At 38.1% G+C, this 19909-nt stretch overlaps 1 protein-coding gene and 2 long non-coding RNA genes across 3 annotated transcripts in view; all 3 read right to left on the reverse strand.

The window, feature by feature from the left end:
- Nucleotides 1-19909, reverse strand: part of LOC134664921 (uncharacterized) — a 142570-nt gene that overhangs the window by 72104 nt on the left and 50557 nt on the right. The window contains exons 2-3 of the mRNA XM_063521643.1: nt 5604-5695; nt 1765-1852 (exon numbers count right to left, since the gene is read on the reverse strand). Coding sequence (XP_063377713.1) covers nt 1765-1852; nt 5604-5677 — 162 coding nt within the window. The 5' untranslated portion in view covers nt 5678-5695. The remainder of the gene's footprint in view (nt 1-1764; nt 1853-5603; nt 5696-19909) is intronic.
- Nucleotides 6056-7239, reverse strand: LOC134665545 (uncharacterized). The gene is made up of 2 exons (XR_010098379.1): nt 6889-7239; nt 6056-6799 (listed from the first exon to the last, which is right to left on the reverse strand). It is a non-coding gene; the product is annotated as an uncharacterized LOC134665545 (long non-coding RNA).
- On the reverse strand, nt 14485-15681 carry LOC134664912 (uncharacterized). Its single transcript, XR_010098322.1, has 2 exons — nt 15318-15681; nt 14485-15228 (listed from the first exon to the last, which is right to left on the reverse strand). It is a non-coding gene; the product is annotated as an uncharacterized LOC134664912 (long non-coding RNA).

Here is a 19909-nt window from a genome sequence, read left to right on the forward strand (position 1 = left end):
CTTGACATGGCTCATGGGAGCTTGGGGTCCACTTGCCAACTAATCCCAAGAAATGGTATTTACGAAAGCGAGTGCCATCTGACCTTCCAACCGAGAGCTTTATTCTATCATGATCAATTTAAGTATATTTATAACGGATCACTCACGTATTTTAATTATTCACGAATAATAAGTACTGATTCTCTCTTATGAAATTCGTGCTATGTGGATGTTCTAGCTAACCAGATGTGAAACTATGCATGCCCGAACGCTATGTTCATACCTATATCTTGTAAGGATTGAGATTTCAAACAAACAACTTTCCGTTTCTACGTAAAGTTAAGATATCTTCTCAGAATGTTTTTTTGTAAAAATACTTCAAACAATTTATTTTTTACAACCTTCAATACAGAATACACGTAAAACAAGCGCGCTGCGCTGCATGCGAGTCACGTAGCAGTCGCGATGGTATATGTAATCTGATCATCGCGGCTAATTGCTGGTACCGATGCCGTCATGATAGCATGGAGTTATTGTGAGTGATCTGCTACGGTACTGCTACATACTGGGATAATCTTTTATGTAGGTCTAGTACTTAATGTGTATAATTATGATAGGGAGAAAAGTAAGTTATACACAAAAACATAAAATAAGCTGTAATAATATACGCATAACCGGGAGTCCTCCGAGGAATTGTTCGGATTAATCCCTGCGGCTTCTTTCCGCCATCGCTACGCGAACATTTCCATCTTCATTACTTAGATGCCTGGCAGTCCTCAACTGTACGTTTCTCCAGAAACTTCCTGCCACACAGCTAAACTGTGGAATGAACAGTCGCTTGCGGTATTTCCGCAGCGATAAGATCTTTCTGTACTCCCGATCCTAAACGCCAGCAACGCACTTGCAAACCTCTGGTGTTGCAGTTGTCCATAGGTGACAGTAATTGCTTAGCCTCGGGCGATTCGTCTGCTCGTTAGCCTCCCAAGTATATCATAGAAAAACTTCACTATTGAAACCGACCGAAAACGAATACAAACATACATATAATCACGCCTATTACCCGAAGGGGTAGGCAGAGACCACGGAAGAAAACCGTAGGAAGCGAAAGAAGTATGTCAGGATCGTAGCAAGTGGAAATCCGTGGTCTCTGCCTGCCCCTCCGGACACGAATACCGTATTCATCGGTCATTTTGAATCAGAATCAGAATTGTTTATTGCACTCATATTAGTATACAGTTCTTAAAAACTACTAGTACAGTTCCACATGAACCCTGTAAGGGTATAGCAATATACTTAACACTAACTTATGAGATAACATGCATCATAGGCTTAAGTAAATTCCTAACTGAATATATACCGGGTGTGGCCTGTAACACGAGCAAATAATTAAAACATAGATTGTACTCCTCAAACGGTGACACTTTTGTTCTACAACTTTTAAAAATTATGAAGTATTTTGACTCTCATACAAAATAAATATTATCTTCAATGGACGCCATCGCCACGCCATATCATTGTGATTGACGTTGCTTGTCGCGCCTTAAACATAACAAACTTTAGAACGTATTAAAAATCAAACCACAAGTTATTTTTAAAAGTCGCTGAACAAATGTTGGTCAGTATGAGGACTACAGCCTACAGTTTAATTTTTTGGTCATATTACAGGCCACACCCGGTATTATTTATCATTTGCAAAGCTCGTGCTCCTTCATGTGAGTATTTCATCCACCCCATCTGTGAATTCGATAGCAACTATTCAGGTATTGGTAGACGGTAGACACTCACCAGAGAAGCGGAGCGCTGCTGCTTGGTGAGGTCGTGGTGGCGGCGGCGGTCCTCGCCCGCGTCCGACAGCTGCCCCGACTTGCGCCCGCTGACAAACAAAACAAACAATACAATAAGCAGTTTTGACTTATTTACAATATGAGGGGTGGTAATTGCTATAACTGTTCCAAATTTTAGGTATCTACGTCAAACGGTCTCTGAGAAAAATGCATTTAACTGATTTGCAAGACCGAAGTGATCCCATAAGTGTTCCGTGAACAAAGTTTTGTACGGAACACTAAAAATGATTACATATTAGTTATTTGTTTTACAATGGGGCATAGTTGATCGCACTTAAGTGAAATAGAAAATGTTTCAACACACCAACGCGAGGAAAATACTAATAGTGAAACATTACAAATCCATTACGAATAGGTGCAAGTGAACGTTTTTAAATTTTTATCATTCAAAATCATCACCTTAAAGTTAATTCTACCATGCAGCCAACATGAGGAAACAACTCAAAAATTGCATTAGCTTACTTTGCCATTCCTGTGGATAAAATGAACATCATCAGTTTTTAACGAATAAAGTGAGCCTTTACAAGCTAATATGGTAAATTACTTTTGATGATGATGAAGTATACTCGTAATTAGAACGTGCTATTTCGTAAAACCTGCTCAAATAGTAAGTTAAGGCGATACTATCTGCTGTCAATAGAAACTAAAGAATATAGAATTTTCACAACGTTAGCCTTGAGATGTTGCTCGAGTTTCTGCCACAATCCGGGTTTTATGTTACATTAACTTTAGATTTCTCTGACAGATAATGGGCCAAATTCGACATGTACAACTGTCAAATTTCGCATCCACGTCAAATCAACCGTTGATTTTATTGCATACTGAGTGTTGATTCCATCAACGGTGGATAATATCATTTGGTACAACCAAAACCCCACTCTAAACTAAGGGTGGTTTGGTTTGGTTTGCTTGTCACCCTAACTGTGGATTGTTAATGTCAAATGTTGACATTGTACGTATTCGAGAACTTATGATTTATCCCACATCAACGGGAGATCAACACGATACGTCAAACGTCGCTTGTCGGATAGGGGTCAATGTTGTTACATTACAATATGTTTTTTGCATTTGTAGGTACCTATATGTTTATTGGCATTATAAGAGTGGGTTAAATGCACTGAGTTTTTTTAAGCTTAAATGCATCGCAAACCACCTAACCTAAACTAACCAATAAAAAGCTTTCATAATACTCAGAGGGGCTACTGCAAAAACCGAAATTCGCAAATTTCGGGGATCTTTCTCTTTTACTCCAATGAAGGCGTAATTAGAGTGACAGAGAAAAATGCCCGCAATTTGAGAACTTCGATTTTCGTGGTTATAGCCCAGGAGCCCAATAACTCTTAATATCGTTGACATCATTATACCTATAACAATTTACGATAGTTTGATAACATCGACATCGAGTATCATAACAACCACGAACCTTGGTAAGTTTACCCAGATACCACAATCTGATACGATGGGAACATGTTAACAGATATATCGATAGCATTCTCTTGAACAAGGAACAATACTGCAATAAAATATTTACACTTATCGCGATGTATCTTTGGTTGGCAAGTGGGAACGTCATGGTCGTAAAAACTTTGCAGATAGTTTTGTTTTAAAGTTGTTTTATAGTCCTGTTATAAAAATGCTAGACAATCTTGACATACATGGCAGGTTAATAGCGTTGTTTCATAAACATAAATTGTTTTATACCGGTCCTGAAATCTATCATATCAATCTGTGTATGATTGTCCTAAAATATTTAATATTTGAATATATTTAGCAGTGCCGCTGCCAATGACCATCCTTTGAAGAAAATAAAGCACGTTCAATTTTAATTCCGTTGGTATAAATTCAATTAAGCGCTGTTAATGCCCACCAGTGCGCAAGAGCGCTCTGTTAATCCCATAGCTTTATCATATCACTGAGGACCAGTATACACTGATCTTTTACATGTATCGTTATTCAACGTATTAGCTTAGCAATACAGCGGGGAAATGCTGCCAGCGTCCTCGGCACCATGCCAAAGGGGCCCAATTACTTAGATATATTTTAATTTTATCTTATTTTATTTAGTATTAGTTTTTAGTTTTAATTTAGTTTTATTTTATAGATAAGTTAGTTTATTTTCATTTTTAATATTTGTATCTACCTTATCAATAAACCAGTGTTTATCGTTATTTATTACTTATGATATATGTAGATAGATTCGTTGATAATGAGAATTTCGTGAAAGCCGAGAAGGACAAATGTATCTATGTTATGTACCTGCATAGACTTGGCTTACGAGATAACTACCATGTGGGTTTTTTTTTTTTTTTTTAACTATTATTGTAGTTGTAGGTCCTCGCTTTCAATACGGGCGGCCTATAACTATTAGTACTTCGTTTCATTAGTTTTTATGAATGTATTATTATGCAGTTTATGTAGGTATATCAAATATTATATATAATTATATATGTATATATATTGGGCACTTTATTTACGTATATAACATATTATATATGTTTATGTATTATTAAATTTTTTAAGTGTGTTTATTATTTTACTTATAAATTTTTCGAACGATGTTTTTGTTACTTCTTTTTCTATTATTTTAGATATATCATACCATGTGGGTAGTTATTGGTCTCATAGCGAAGAGTCTTCGCTACCAACACCTAGAATGACTCTCGCTAGATGGCCGGATCAAAACAAAAAGCGTAATTTAAACAAACTAAGGTAATGTTAAGATCTTCCCTAAGGTGCAGTTATACTGGGCAGTCTTGAGCAATCAGTGAGAATCGTAGCCTTACTCATTAGCCAGCTCTTCTAGCCTTGACTATTAAAATGTCCTAAAGAACTTACTAAGTGTAGCGATCATACGACTATTTGATTTAGTAGAGTTATATGGCTATCTTATCTTAGAGCACGCTGGCCTCAAAAAGCATAATTGAGCTGGGTTTAGTAGACTTATGCCGCTTTAGATTCCGGTGTATTGGTCCGGAAGACACGACGCAATTATTGGCATTTCTATTAGTAATTTAATTTATGCAAGATTATCTGATTACAATATTGTATCATGAACTATATTGATTATCTTGGATTCAACTACACCTATTATTGTTTAGTCGAATCGTCATTTTAATTCTGAGTAAAAAAATAATCTGCTCTCGCAGTCAGTCATGGGAGATACCGCAGCGTTTCTCAACGAACTAGTTTCTTTTATTACAAATGATAAACATAATTTTCCAATTAGCTTGGTGATTTTACGATGATGTCGAAACACCATAATAATAGATGATTAACACAGCGGGATAGCTAGTGAATGAAGAACATGATATGCTCGGATTTCATTGATTTTTTTTAAATGATGACGATTTCTGATGTTCAAATTTAATTGATATATGATAACTACAGTAAATTATTACAAACTATTATGAATTTATGAGCTTCTTTTTTATCTATTGTTTTCATTGCAGTGTTTGTATTTCCATTTACCTACTTCCCACGTAAAAGAAATGGAATATTATGAATAATGTGTGCCTACAAACCATAGGGTAATAAATAATAATATCTCTGTTATAGCATAATACAGTTTTTCACACCGAGTACCTAATTACTGGCGGCCTCGGTTAGAATTATTGTGTTTTAGGTACCTACCTACTGCTACCTATTTGCAAGCCAAAAAAATGACCTCGTAGTTTCAAATTTAGTTTTGAATTTTGATACTCTTTGCTAACTTGATATCGTCTGTCAACTGTTTATTTCCCAAATATTAAGGGGACTGAGGTTCTTTTATGAATACGTTACCTTGAGCTGGCCAGCTTGCGATGCGCGCGGCGGCCGCCGCTGATCATTGACAGCGTGGACATCACCGCCGACATGGCGCCGTCTCATGTGACCTGCAACAACAACATATCTCACATTAATACAAGCTTTATACTTTTCGGCACTGGCAGTGAGCAATAAATAGGTACTGAGCCTTCTTGTTCAATGCTCCTGACGCTGCCCGAGGTTGCCATCACGGGCGATTATTTACACACGACCGCTGAGAACACCAATTGCGATGATGAGAAGTGGTCGAGGTGTTGAAACGTGCTATTTTATTGGGGTTAAATAATATTGCAAAGCTCCGGCTTGTTCAAAGAAAGCTATAGCACGTTAGCACAAAAAAAAATGAAATTAAATCTTAATAAAAAATGTGGTGTCTAAATTGCTTGCTATAGGAACCTATTTTGGGAGATGAAAAAGGTGAACACAAATTATATTATAGAAACTTTATTTAAGCCTAAATATCTTGCCTATGGAATGTTAGTTGATAAATCTAAACTTGTTGACTTCTATGTGAACCTTTAACTTGATTTGACGACACCTAATTTCAGAACTTAGCTCAGTGGAAAGCTGGGCCGCTTAACAGGTCCAGGATAAAGCTTCACACAGAATTCTACTTATTTAAGAACTAATTTATTTTATACTAAATACTATGTACCAGGATTTTCAAATGTCTTTATCTTACTTTAGTGGTTGCTCAAAATTCCAAATTTACTCTAAACTTTGCAGCTGGCGCTGATGCCCTACTAAATTAAATCATGGAAAGGACCGACCTCAGAATTTAAACGTTCCTCAGATGCAGCGGGGTGACAGGCTGCTTTCCCCGGTGAAGCTAGATGCTGAGCGGAGACGTAGAGCTCAGGGGCCGCGCACGTGGTACCAAAATGACGTGGCAGAGGTAGATGGCGTGTTTAAATTCTTCGCTCCAGGAGGTCTCCAAAACTAAATTGACTTCTAGGATTTTTGAAGCTTTTGAGATAAATTACTCAACGAATGAAATAAATGAATGAATAAATCAGTAAATCCCGGCTCCTGAAAACCGAGAAAAGGTTATATTAGCCTACGCCCTTTATGGCCGCTAGAAAAGAGATGAAACCATTGGAAATTTGGCTCACCGCACTGGTAGCTGCTAAGCCTTCTGGCGGAGCGCTCCCTTCCCTCGAGCAGGAGTCTCTCTGCAAAGAACCAAAATTTGGTTAAGAACAAACCCACAACGTTTCGCGCCATTGTGGAGTCGATCACCACGAAATTAATTTCTACTCACTCAGTGGAGCTTCCGAAGGACTCAAGCCGTTTCCATCTTTCAGACCACCATGCCGAAAGTGTGGCCTTCCCACAAATTGGGCTCTTGCGAGCGAGTGTCCCCAGAGGGGGTCCCGAATCAAATGTGCATATCATTCTCGAATGATCTCCAATATGGAGTCCCTGAGAGCCCTAACAAAAGGTAATAGGGTGGCAGTCCCTTGAAGACACAAATCCCACGAAAATTCTGTCTGAATTATTTAGACAATATCACTCCTGAGCCTAAGAAATATATTTTTACCATTTAATCTAATATTGTTTCATTCCAGAGCCACTTTGTAAGTCTGTAATTTCTATGTTTTGTTTTACATCAAAATTGTTTTTTATCTAATAAATCATATTTACTTCATACAAAGTTTTCCTGAAGTGACAACATAAATATCTCAAGTTTTAATTATTTTTAGTCATATGACAACCCCGACAACAGATAAGCATCGAGAGGTGCATCTGAATGCAACAGATTATGCATAGAAATGCAATCAATGAGGTTTGTTTTGGACACCGTTAAAAACGTTGAAATAAGAAGAGGTATTTTTCTTTTAATTATCAATCGACCCAAAATATTTATTTCAAATTTAGAAAAATGTACTACGTTACAATACCCCCCTCCCCGATTTTAAGGTTCAACGTAGGTGAACCGCTCGCTGTCCTCAGCGACTCGGATCCTACAAATTTGTTTATTGGACCAGACCAACAACACACCAAAGGCAAGAAAACTAACCTAATAAACAAGCTATTCAAATTTGAACAAAAATCTAACGCGGCTTCGAGATTTTGTCCCACAGGAGTATAAGGACTCTACTCTATATATCTTGAAAACAAATCTACCGTTTCCACAAACATGGAACAACCGAATCTAAAAAACCAACGACCAAATATAAAATCTCGAACCCACGTTAACATACGGAAGGTGAAAAAAAAACTATGCGGCCATCTGCGCAACACATAGAAAAAAACCTCCGTTATACCTTACAAACCAGTGAACAAACCGTTGGCCTTCTCAGCACAACGCGGAAAAAGCTTGTTGTACTGAGAAAGCCAATTCCAACCGCCAGGACCGATGTTCAGCATTCATCAATATAATCTCTCCTTGTCCGGGCAAAATGATGAAGTCTGGGCAATAAACCATCACCCGACTCCAACAACCATAAATCCAAACCGGAAAACAATCCAACAAAATCTAAGTTTCAAACCATCAAAGTTGCTAAATTGAGTTTTAATCTCTACCTAAAAGATTTGTCCCCGACTGACTTGTCGGAGGAAACGAAACGTCCCAAATCATGTTGCACAACACCCCCAAAAAAATACGGTATACCTAAACAAAATGAGGTACGGCAACATGCGAAATAGTACTATAAAAATCATTAGGACTTACGCCTAACGACACGTGAATTACAAAAATACGCTAAGTTAAAAAAACAAAATAAAGTACTATTTCGATATTTGTCGGGTATGGTAAGTACCGGACAAAGCGTAACAATGCGTTACCATTTGGTCATATTAAAGATAGCTCCGATGTTGGGGTTGAGAGGTACTTAGCAGGTGAGTGGTTTGTCGTCCTTGGCGGCACGACGACTGGTACAAGACGAGGGATCGTGCGTCCAAGGATAACTCTTCCAAACTCTGAAACCATACTAAGTCCTATAGTCCAAATCGCTCCGAGACTGAGCACAGCTTCGATCGCACCGCACATACATCACGCACTAACAGATTCAAACATTCATCGCCCATGCAAAAATAATAACGTAACAGTTTTACTGTTCGCCACGTTCCGAACAAAATTCGTGAATTAAATATTTACCGAATATTTAACACTACTAACGATCTCAACCGTTTTTGTTATGTTATGAGAGGTAGGTGATAGTGGTTGTCAACTCTGGCGGCAAGACGACGAGCCAAAAGAGACTCGGGGTCTTGCGTCCAGAGATAACTTCCACCTCAAAACCTAACTTCCATTTCCTACTTAAAATCTTTAATATGCCACGACCCAATTGGGTGACCATCCAGCCTTTCAAGCTCATAAACTAAAGGAGATAAAACCTTTTTAACTCTGCACGGTTCATACTTAGGTGCGAGTTTTGACATAACAAACTTAGAGGCGTCACTTTGTGTATAAGTACGCTTGTGAACAATATCCCCTACTGAAAACTTCGCCTCTCGGCGTCTCAAATTATAATATTTGGCATTTGTTTCATGTGCTTGCAGCATACGTAACCTAACCTGCTCAAAAATGTCTCTCATACAACCAAATTCGCCTGCATACTCCTCTCTAGGCATACCCACATCGTACTGTTTATCAGTATCTTTATAAAACGAGCCGTTAATGACGGGTTCCCTAGCGTGCACTAAAAAGAAAGGAGAATACCCGGTGGTCTCACTTACTGCACTGTTTATCGCAAACCTGATTTGGTGCAGCTTTTCGTCCCATGTACGGTGATTGTCCTTTACGTAAGACGCTACGGCGGTCATCACTACCTTATTATAACGCTCGACTAAATTTACCTGCGGAGTATAGCGCGGGCCATAAAAAATGTTAGGTACGTTGTAGCGTTTCAATAACTGCTTAAACTCTGATCCCGTGAATTGCGTTCCATTGTCTGCAATCACGGTTTCAGGCACGCCATGTTCCAACATGACATGGTTTTCAAAATTCTTCGCCACCAAAGCGCTAGTAGCGCGGCGAAGTGGAAATAGCAGTGTGTGTTTCGAAAAGCAACATGTAACAACAAATAAAAATGTATAACCTGCGCGAGAGCGCGGCAGTGGACCGACGAGATCTATACTAACTACCAACCATGGTCGTCGACATACCTTTGGCTGTCCCATGAGGCCTGCAGTCGGTTTCTGCGAGTGCTTGTACGCTGCACAAACATCGCACGCTTTTACGAACTCGACTACATCCTTATACATACCGGGCCAAAAGTAAGTCAACGCCAACCGGCGATGAGTTTTAAAAACACCTAAATGCGCAGCAGTTGCTTCGCAATGATTTTGCTGCAAAACTCTCTTACGATCACACTTCTTCACCACTTCCTTCCAATCGAACTCTCGCAACAAATTATACTTTGACTTTGAAAGTCTAAAAAGTTTCCCGTCTTTTAAACAAAAATTTGGAAAATTTGCGGGAAAAGATCTACAACCATTTAAAATCTTATCATACCATTCATCTGGCTCAACGTCATCATTTGTCACGTTTATTGCATCTATTTGCATGAGTCTTGACAGTGCGTCAGGCACAACGTTAAGCGATCCCTTTCTGTGCTCAATCTCAAAGTCGAATTGAGACAGTCTGCAACCCCAACGAGCTAACCTCCCTGACGGGTTTTCAAGATTCATGAACCATTTGAGTGACGCGTGATCCGTGATCACTTTAAACTTACGTGAGCCTAAATATGCCTGAAATTTCTCCACTGAAAATATGACCGCAAGAGCTTCCCTTTCAGTGGCGCTGTAATTCCGCTCACTTTTGTTTAGGGCGCGGCTAACGTATGCGATCGGATGCTCAACCCCCTGGATGGTCTGGGAAAGCATTCCACCGATTCCGTATGAAGACGCATCACAATGTACTGAAAATTCTTTTTTAAAATCCGGTACCGCCAAAATGGGTGCCGTCACTAGAGCGTTCTTCAAAATTTTAAATGCTTCCTCTGCTTCCGCAGACCACTCGAAAGGTGGCGCCTTCTTGCCCTGTGACGTAAGTTTATTCAAAGGAGCGGCTATCGATGCGAAATTTCGGATAAACCGTCGATACCAGGAACACGTTCCTAAGAATGCCCTTACGTCACGCGCATTCGTGGGTGTGGGGAAGTTTAGAACGGCAGAAACCTTGTCAGGATCAGTACGCAACCCGAACTCGTCCACGACGTAACCGAGGTACTTTATGGACTGCCTGAAAAACTTAGACTTCTCAAAATTAATTGTTAAATTCGCCTTTTCCAACTTCGCCAACACACGATTTAGCAAAAGCAAGTGCGTCTGAAAATCTGATGAGCAAATAACGATGTCATCGATGTAACAAAAAGCTAAACCGGTTTCGATGTCACCTGTCAAATTGTGATCAATAAGGCTGTCCATCAGCCTCTGCTGACGCGCCGATGCGCCGCAGAGACCAAAAGGCATGACCTTGAACTTAAACATTCCACGACCGGGTACGCAAAAACTTGTCTTTTCCTGTGAGGTTTCAGCTAACGGGATTTGCCAGAATGAGGAACTTAAATCGATCGAGGTCAGGTATTTCGCTTCCTTCAAACTATCCAAAATCTGGGGTATATACGGAATGGAATACGAATCTCCCTTTGTGACCGCATTTAATTTCCTGCAATCTAAACAAAATCGCCAATCACCGTTAGGTTTTCTAACTAAAAGAGCCGGGTTATTCCACGGACTCTCACAGGGTGTAACTACGTCCAATTTTAACATACGGTCCAATTCGGAGGCTAAAGCAGCGCGTTTTTCCGGCGATAACGGGTACTGTTTCGTTTTGATGGGCGTGGCATCACCAGTATCGATAACATGCTCCGTCAAGCTGGTTCTGCCAAGCCCCTTCTCCTCGAACGAAATGTTTCTAAATTTCCCTACGACGGTGTCCGCGAGTTCCCTCTCGGCCGCAGTTAAATGCTCGTAAGACCGAATCGTGTGTACTTGTTCTGCACTTAAACCGTTACAACTAAAATAATTTTCAGGTGGAGTCATGTGTTCCGCATTTTTTAAACATTCAGGCAATAAATCAAAAGCTTTCCAAAAATCATACCCTAAAATAACGTAATTTACGATCGAGGGTATTACTACAAACTTTATTACTTTCGTAGTATTTTCAAACGTAACCGGGACAAAACTGTACCCAATCGACTCGCAATTTACTCCATTTGCGACCCTACACGAACTAGAGTACGCTTCCTGAAATGTAAAACCAAATTTGACAAAATCCAAATGTGCATTGTTCCCTAAAACTGACAATGCTGAACCGCTATCGGCCAATCCATAAATCTCAAAATCATTCGCTTTAAATTTTAAATATGGTCTAATATCGTCTTTATTTGGAGCAAACAGAATCGTAGCAATCGAACTAGCATTTGTATTTTGTTCAATCGATTTAAACTCTAATCGATTCGATTGACACTTGCTACGATTCAACCTTAGGCGTTTTTTGACTGTTGTTGCATTGGTTTTGTAACGTTACCCTTTTGACAGATCTCACATTCCGATCGTATTGTATTTGCTTTCCCACAACCAAAACAGCTATACGAATTTAATTTAGGCTTTTCTTTACACAATTTAAAATTATGATCCGGTTTACCACATTTGTAACAAACTCCACGATGTGGTTTCGAAAACTTCGCGTCTGAAAACCTTGGTTGCTGTTTTCGCTGTGAAAAGGAACTATCCGACTTGGTCGCGAAGCTTGAGCTTTGTTTAGCAGCGATGGCATTCACCTGAGGTTGCTTGGCACTGGAGCCTTTATAAACATGATCACGACAAAGTGTATGCTCGCTGACCTTGGGCGGTTCTACAAATAATTTCGCCCTTTGCTGTGAAAACTCAACCTTGCGACAATAAGCCTTCAGTTCGGCGACCGAACTAATATCTACCAATGCCAACTGCTGAGTAAAATGTGGGCGAATGTTGTGCAACAAGATGTCCAGTTTCGCCTCCTCCGGTAAGTCTGATTTCAACCTAGCAAACATGCCAGACATTACCGCAAAATACAAGTGGATGGGTTCGTTTTCCCCCTGCGTTCTAGCTTGAATTTCCTGTCTCAGCCTAAAATCATAGTCACCGGGGACAAACTCATCCAACAAAAGTGACTTTAAATCCTGCCAACTTGAAACCGAACCCTTGACACCTCTGAACCACAACAATGCCGAGTCTACAAATAAATGTGGTGCCGCCCTAAATAGTTTGGCATCTGAAACCCCGTTTGCTTCCTTAAGCTCTTCCACACGCTCCAAAAATGAGCGCGGGTCTGTTAAACCATTAAATTTAACCTGCCATTTTGAAATATTCAAATCACTAGAGCACTGAACCTGCACTTCCCTAATACCGCTTGTTAACATTTCAGAATTATTGCCGGAGACCAAAGGATTTGGATTTGAAACCTCTGCGCTGCCGCTGGGTGCTGCTGGACTTGAACCTGGACCCTCAATCTTCGCCAATAAACTCTCAAGCTTGGATTGCAAACTAGTCTTCAGTTCTAGCAATGTCTGGTTGCGTTCCGGCTGAACCCTAGCCAGACGATGATAAATATGGTACCCGAGGGCTTTAACGCGACTTAAAGAATACCTCTCCTTTGTCTCACAATATTTGTCAACAATGGAAGCCAAATCGATCACTTTCTCCGAGACAATGCCTAGCTCCGACTCCGCTGACAGTTCAGTCTCCACTATGTCCTCGCTAGGCGCTTCTAAAATAAGAGACCTAAGTTGCTTTCTCAAAGCGTCAACCGTGGTTGCAGGAGTTTCCGACCGAATTTGAACCTCATAAATCAACTCATCCTTCAAAAGACTGTGAAATTGAATGCTGCGCTCCATTTTTAACTAGTGTATAAACTACTGTATTGAAAATTCTGGTATTAACAATATGTATTGTATGTATGACTGTATCACTATGTTGTTTTCTAACAAGATTAAATAATATTAAATAGTGTACTATTTTCTTTAAACCAATCTTAATCTACAAATAATGTAACTGTAATCCTTAATGAGTAAAGTATTTTTTCTACCGAAAATAATTTCTAACTGACAGGTGTACACTTTCAAACGTCAACTTTCTTTTTAAATTTGCAAAGTGAAAGCTACTATGAAATTGGTTCCAAACAATACCACAAACTTCCAAGAAAGTAATATTTCCAACGAAATTCAATACTTTTTACTTTAAATATGTAACAATGAGCTGACACTAACGAAATTTAAGGGAAATGTAAGCAAGTACTCGAAATTAATTGTTATTTCTCAAATTCGAATATCTTTGTAATAAGTCCGTACTACAAAAGAATGCACAAAAACCTTTTTAAATTTCAATTTTACGCTTAAAAGCAACACAAATCTAAAACAAATGTTGAAATTAAATCTTAGTATCTAAAATGAGTGAAATTTCCTAGCATGTACTTGGTGCAAAGTACAAAACCACGTTATTTTTTACGGTTGGCAATAACCTCAAAAATCAAAAAATTGCTTGTCACTTTCTCTTCCAAAAAACATCAAATAAATTGCAGCAAACCAGCAAGATTGCAATCAAATCTTCAAATTACTATATCTAAAGACTATTTAATGAATAAAGAGCAACCAAGACTAAACAAAAAGGTGATTAACACAGTAAATATTTCACAACTTTCCTGGTACATGAAATTTCACAAGATTCCTTTAGCAAGTTTATACCCAGGGCGCCAGTGAAACGTGCTATTTTATTGGGGTTAAATAATATTGCAAAGCTCCGGCTTGTTCAAAGAAAGCTATAGCACGTTAGCACAAAAAAAAATGAAATTAAATCTTAATAAAAAATGTGGTGTCTAAATTGCTTGCTATAGGAACCTATTTTGGGAGATGAAAAAGGTGAACACAAATTATATTATAGAAACTTTATTTAAGCCTAAATATCTTGCCTATGGAATGTTAGTTGATAAATCTAAACTTGTTGACTTCTATGTGAACCTTTAACTTGATTTGACGACACCTAATTTCAGAACTTAGCTCAGTGGAAAGCTGGGCCGCTTAACAGGTCCAGGATAAAGCTTCACACAGAATTCTACTTATTTAAGAACTAATTTATTTTATACTAAATACTATGTACCAGGATTTTCAAATGTCTTTATCTTACTTTAGTGGTTGCTCAAAATTCCAAATTTACTCTAAACTTTGCAGCTGGCGCTGATGCCCTACTAAATTAAATCATGGAAAGGACCGACCTCAGAATTTAAACGTTCCTCAGATGCAGCGGGGTGACAGGCTGCTTTCCCCGGTGAAGCTAGATGCTGAGCGGAGACGTAGAGCTCAGGGGCCGCGCACGTGGTACCAAAATGACGTGGCAGAGGTAGATGGCGTGTTTAAATTCTTCGCTCCAGGAGGTCTCCAAAACTAAATTGACTTCTAGGATTTTTGAAGCTTTTGAGATAAATTACTCAACGAATGAAATAAATGAATGAATAAATCAGTAAATCCCGGCTCCTGAAAACCGAGAAAAGGTTATATTAGCCTACGCCCTTTATGGCCGCTAGAAAAGAGATGAAACCATTGGAAATTTGGCTCACCGCACTGGTAGCTGCTAAGCCTTCTGGCGGAGCGCTCCCTTCCCTCGAGCAGGAGTCTCTCTGCAAAGAACCAAAATTTGGTTAAGAACAAACCCACAACGTTTCGCGCCATTGTGGAGTCGATCACCACGAAATTAATTTCTACTCACTCAGTGGAGCTTCCGAAGGACTCAAGCCGTTTCCATCTTTCAGACCACCATGCCGAAAGTGTGGCCTTCCCACAAATTGGGCTCTTGCGAGCGAGTGTCCCCAGAGGGGGTCCCGAATCAAATGTGCATATCATTCTCGAATGATCTCCAATATGGAGTCCCTGAGAGCCCTAACAAAAGGTAATAGGGTGGCAGTCCCTTGAAGACACAAATCCCACGAAAATTCTGTCTGAATTATTTAGACAATATCACTCCTGAGCCTAAGAAATATATTTTTACCATTTAATCTAATATTGTTTCATTCCAGAGCCACTTTGTAAGTCTGTAATTTCTATGTTTTGTTTTACATCAAAATTGTTTTTTATCTAATAAATCATATTTACTTCATACAAAGTTTTCCTGAAGTGACAACATAAATATCTCAAGTTTTAATTATTTTTAGTCATATGACAACCCCGACAACAGATAAGCATCGAGAGGTGCATCTGAATGCAACAGATTATGCATAGAAATGCAATCAATGAGGTTTGTTTTGGACACCGTTAAAAACGTTGAAATAAGAAGAGGTATTTTTCTTTTAATTATCAATCGACCCAAAATATTTATTTCAAATTTAGAAAAATGTACTACGTTACAATGTATATCCACAGATTGTAATGTGGTACTAGTGCTCGACATGCTAATGCCCAATAGATGACACCCTGCTGTCACCTCTATTGACAATGACTTAAGTTTCAAGATGACATACCTACTGGGACCGCGTCGGGCACCAGTACCACCACCTTATTGTGCCACGTTCAGAAATGGGTTCCCATATCAGCAACGTCCCTCAGAAGTTAAGTTAAAGACGATCAAGTAGAAAAAAACTGAATTTAAGAGAAGTGGCCAATTTCATTCAGCCTTAGCATATCTTGTCTGGATTAATATCAGATGGTATTCTACTTCTACAGCTACGAGTAATTCACGGCAACTCGCTATGAAATAATACGATTAGGTACCGATGGTGAGCAACACTTGCAACAGGTCCATAGACTAATACATTATGAAAATAGAGAAGCTCCCTGGAGTATTTAAATCAGCTACCTAGGTACCTACGCAATCCATTATGATAAAACGTTTGCCCCACTTAGCTTTATTGAGCAATACTCACAGGAGGCCACATGAGACGTACGAGTAACAATCTACATCCCAATAATTTTGCAAAGTGAAAAAAATAGGGCGGAATAACCCGATTAACTTTCGCCAGATACCTGACTTAATTTGGGTAAAACAACTTAATAGGTACCTACTTAAACAAAATGTACCTACTGGTCTTTATAGGATGCCTTGTCTAGCACTTCTAATTCATTTTGAACAGAAGTAGATGACGTAAAAACTATAATAATTGTAGTTATATTTCATAGAATAAAACCATTTCACAGAATGTGTTCGACTTAAGTTCTTAAACTTTTCTCTTTCCATTCACGCGGCTAGATAATATATGGTAATGAGGAGGTGGTGATTATTCAAGAGATATACAACGAAATTATTATGTCAGTTTATTAATGTATGCAATTTTTTGTAATTAAAAAAAACCATCTGAGTTAATAATTACTGCTAAGCTCATAATTATCGGTCATTTGAATACAAGCGATTAGTTTTAGAATCACAATTTTATGGTTTTATGTTTTTAAATTGCCGTTATAGTGGTTTCATCAGTTTGCTTTTATAACTTTCTTTTTACTCTAAATAGAGGAATTATCTTATTATTATCTTTGTAGATGTTTTTTTTTGTTTAATTAGTTAATTACTAAATTTAGAGAAAGTTCTTTGATTTTGGACCACTTTTTTTGTGCCTAAATTGATATGTCTGTCTACCAGTGGCGGCGCGTCAAACATATCAGTAGGCAAGCCGGTGCTAATTTGGCTTACATATTTCCTTTCCAACTCTGCTCAATCGTCTAAAACTAGGCAAACCGGTGGGAATCGGCTTTTATGGACGCGCCGCCACTGCTGCCTACAAAATAAAAATTTAAAAATTTTAAATATTCATCATAAATAGTGTTGATAATATTCTCAACCTTTAAACAGACATTATAATCCAACAGAAAAACATTATTTTAATCAAATTGTCTTGTTCTAATGACGGCCAAGTTCAATTATAATTTTTTGTACACAAGCTACAACTGATTATTTACGAACAATAGATTGCCGTTTCAAATAATCGACTAAACTTGTAATTATGTAAGTTTCTGTGTCCTTCTCCTTGGCCCACCGCAAAGGTTGTTTGTGGCGAGTCGAAGGGCGTTGCAAGCTCGCCAGGTGGTCTGTAACACCGATATATTGTAACAAGCATAATGCTAGGTTTACACGAGCTAGGCATTTGTCAGTACCATTGTCGACAATGCTAACTGGCCATAATTGCAACAAGATATGGCTTGCGCATGCCAACATGCCGAGTGGGTAACTTGTTTGACGTCTTTGTGTTGATTTATATTTAATACCTGATTATTGATAATTTGTATAATAAATTAATTTGTACTTAGTGTGAATAATTTATATATATGTGAATGCACAGGCAGCTTGAAGCTGATACGTGCACATCAATGTCTACTTGTGTTTATTAGTCTTCGATAGTGTTCATCGAATTTGTTTTTAAAAGAGTTTACCGAATAGTATCTATTTACTATGTAAGGTCGGTTAAATTGGTACTTTTGGTGACACCTGTCGTTTGTAGCATGGTATGATATGACGCTCTGCCAAACTTATTTTAAGGAAGAAATTAAAAAATTATTAAGAAATTAATTAAATTAAAATTAGACAATGCGACTCCTGTACCTGCAATAATATGTTACTCTTCGAATGCCGCAAAAATATGTGACACGCTCTTATGCCTCTACAAATAAGGTCGTGTCAGATATTTTTGTGGCTTTCGAAGAGTAACATATTATTGCAGGTGACTGTACAAAGTACGGATACTAAACATTAAACCACTAAGTTCGTGTAAACCGCACATAATGTGTGGTATTGTTTGTCACATAATATTGATGTGCGGTCGATGACGGCCATTACAGAGGTATGTCGAACATGTTTGTTAACGAGTTGTTTATGAGAGGATTATCTCAAATTCCTTTTAATGTAACATTACGTAACGTTAATTAGTGTCCCAGTTTTCAATAGTTCAATGAACCTAAAAGATTCAATATAGTCACTTATTACATTAACCGGCCTGTACCATTCATCAAAGTTCATCAATGGCTTATGATGTGTCTTAACGGACGCGTCTTTAATTTTTACCGCTATGTAGAGTTTCATAATTTGTCAGATCAGAACGCGACGGATAAGACACCGCAGGAAAAAAAGATCAAAATGCAACCAGTACCTATACTTATTGTCTCTTGATCATTTTTAGCTACAGCTATTCGAAGTGACCGATCATCTTTAAATCTGCAGTGGTCTATCAGATCGCTTGTCATGTTATTGTGTGGAATGTTACTACATTTTTGCTACTCATTCGTTTTAATATACTTAAATGCATTATACTAAGATAAATATTGAAATCTGATAGCAATCTACACGCTAAAACAAGTACGTGAGTGTTGCGATGATATTTCATGAGTAACCTGTTCGCTATTCATGTCTTAAGAAGTTAAGCATCTAGATTCGCTCGACGTCGTGTTTTACCTAAATAGCTACAAAAATCTTTCGAAATTCACCTTATATTATACATATGGAATCTCTATGTATCATAAATATGTTATAAATATTGTTAACGCGAGTCTTGGCGTTAACTATTTATTTCTTGTCTTTGTTGTAGACTTATTAAAACTAGTGTTTAGTAATACTTAAATTAGTAATATTTATTGTACTTTTACATTGAGATGTTGACATTAATTGTGCTGTTTTTTCTTGTCGTTGACAATTTCAAATTTAGAATCCGCGCCGCATAGTAGATTCTTCCGGCGGCGCTAATGTATAAAGGTTGGATCATTGACAATATTAATTACCTATACACATTATAATTTACCTTAAAGGGTCCTAATCACGTATGTATAAGCTTTAAAATTACCTCCGAAATTCCGAGTAAAGCATCTTGAAGAAAAACAGCAAAAATTCAATTGAATTGGGAAAGATTGTATTACTTCGTTGTTAAATCTTGAAGTTTTCTAGACCGCAAATATTTACAAACAAGCAAACAAATATTTCTTAGTTTATGTTTATGTAGTTTAAAAACATTTTAATTCGAAGATTCGTGTGAAATGCCGAAATGCGTGACGCAATCCGACCAGAATTCTGATTGCCTAAACCAATTACTATTTTACAACCTTTTCCGAGTTTCGAAATGCTCATTTCACTTTCGCGATCCCACGGGCTTTTTCGATATGAATTGAATTAGTCTCTTTTAAAACTCTTACTTTATAACCGCGAAATAATTAACAAGTCATTTTTGAACTGGTGAACAATGAGCAATTTTTCTACAATTAAATTAAAGTTGTAAATAATCTGCTAACGAAGCTTAGCGCTGTGGGTTGAAACCCGTGGGCTAGTGGTAGAACAGACAATATGTAAATTAACGAATTAACCAATGGACTTTTACTGCATGCGTGGGAATA

This window comes from Cydia fagiglandana, chromosome 6, assembly GCF_963556715.1.
Source record: "Cydia fagiglandana chromosome 6, ilCydFagi1.1, whole genome shotgun sequence".
In the NCBI taxonomy this organism is placed as follows: domain Eukaryota; kingdom Metazoa; phylum Arthropoda; class Insecta; order Lepidoptera; family Tortricidae; genus Cydia; species Cydia fagiglandana.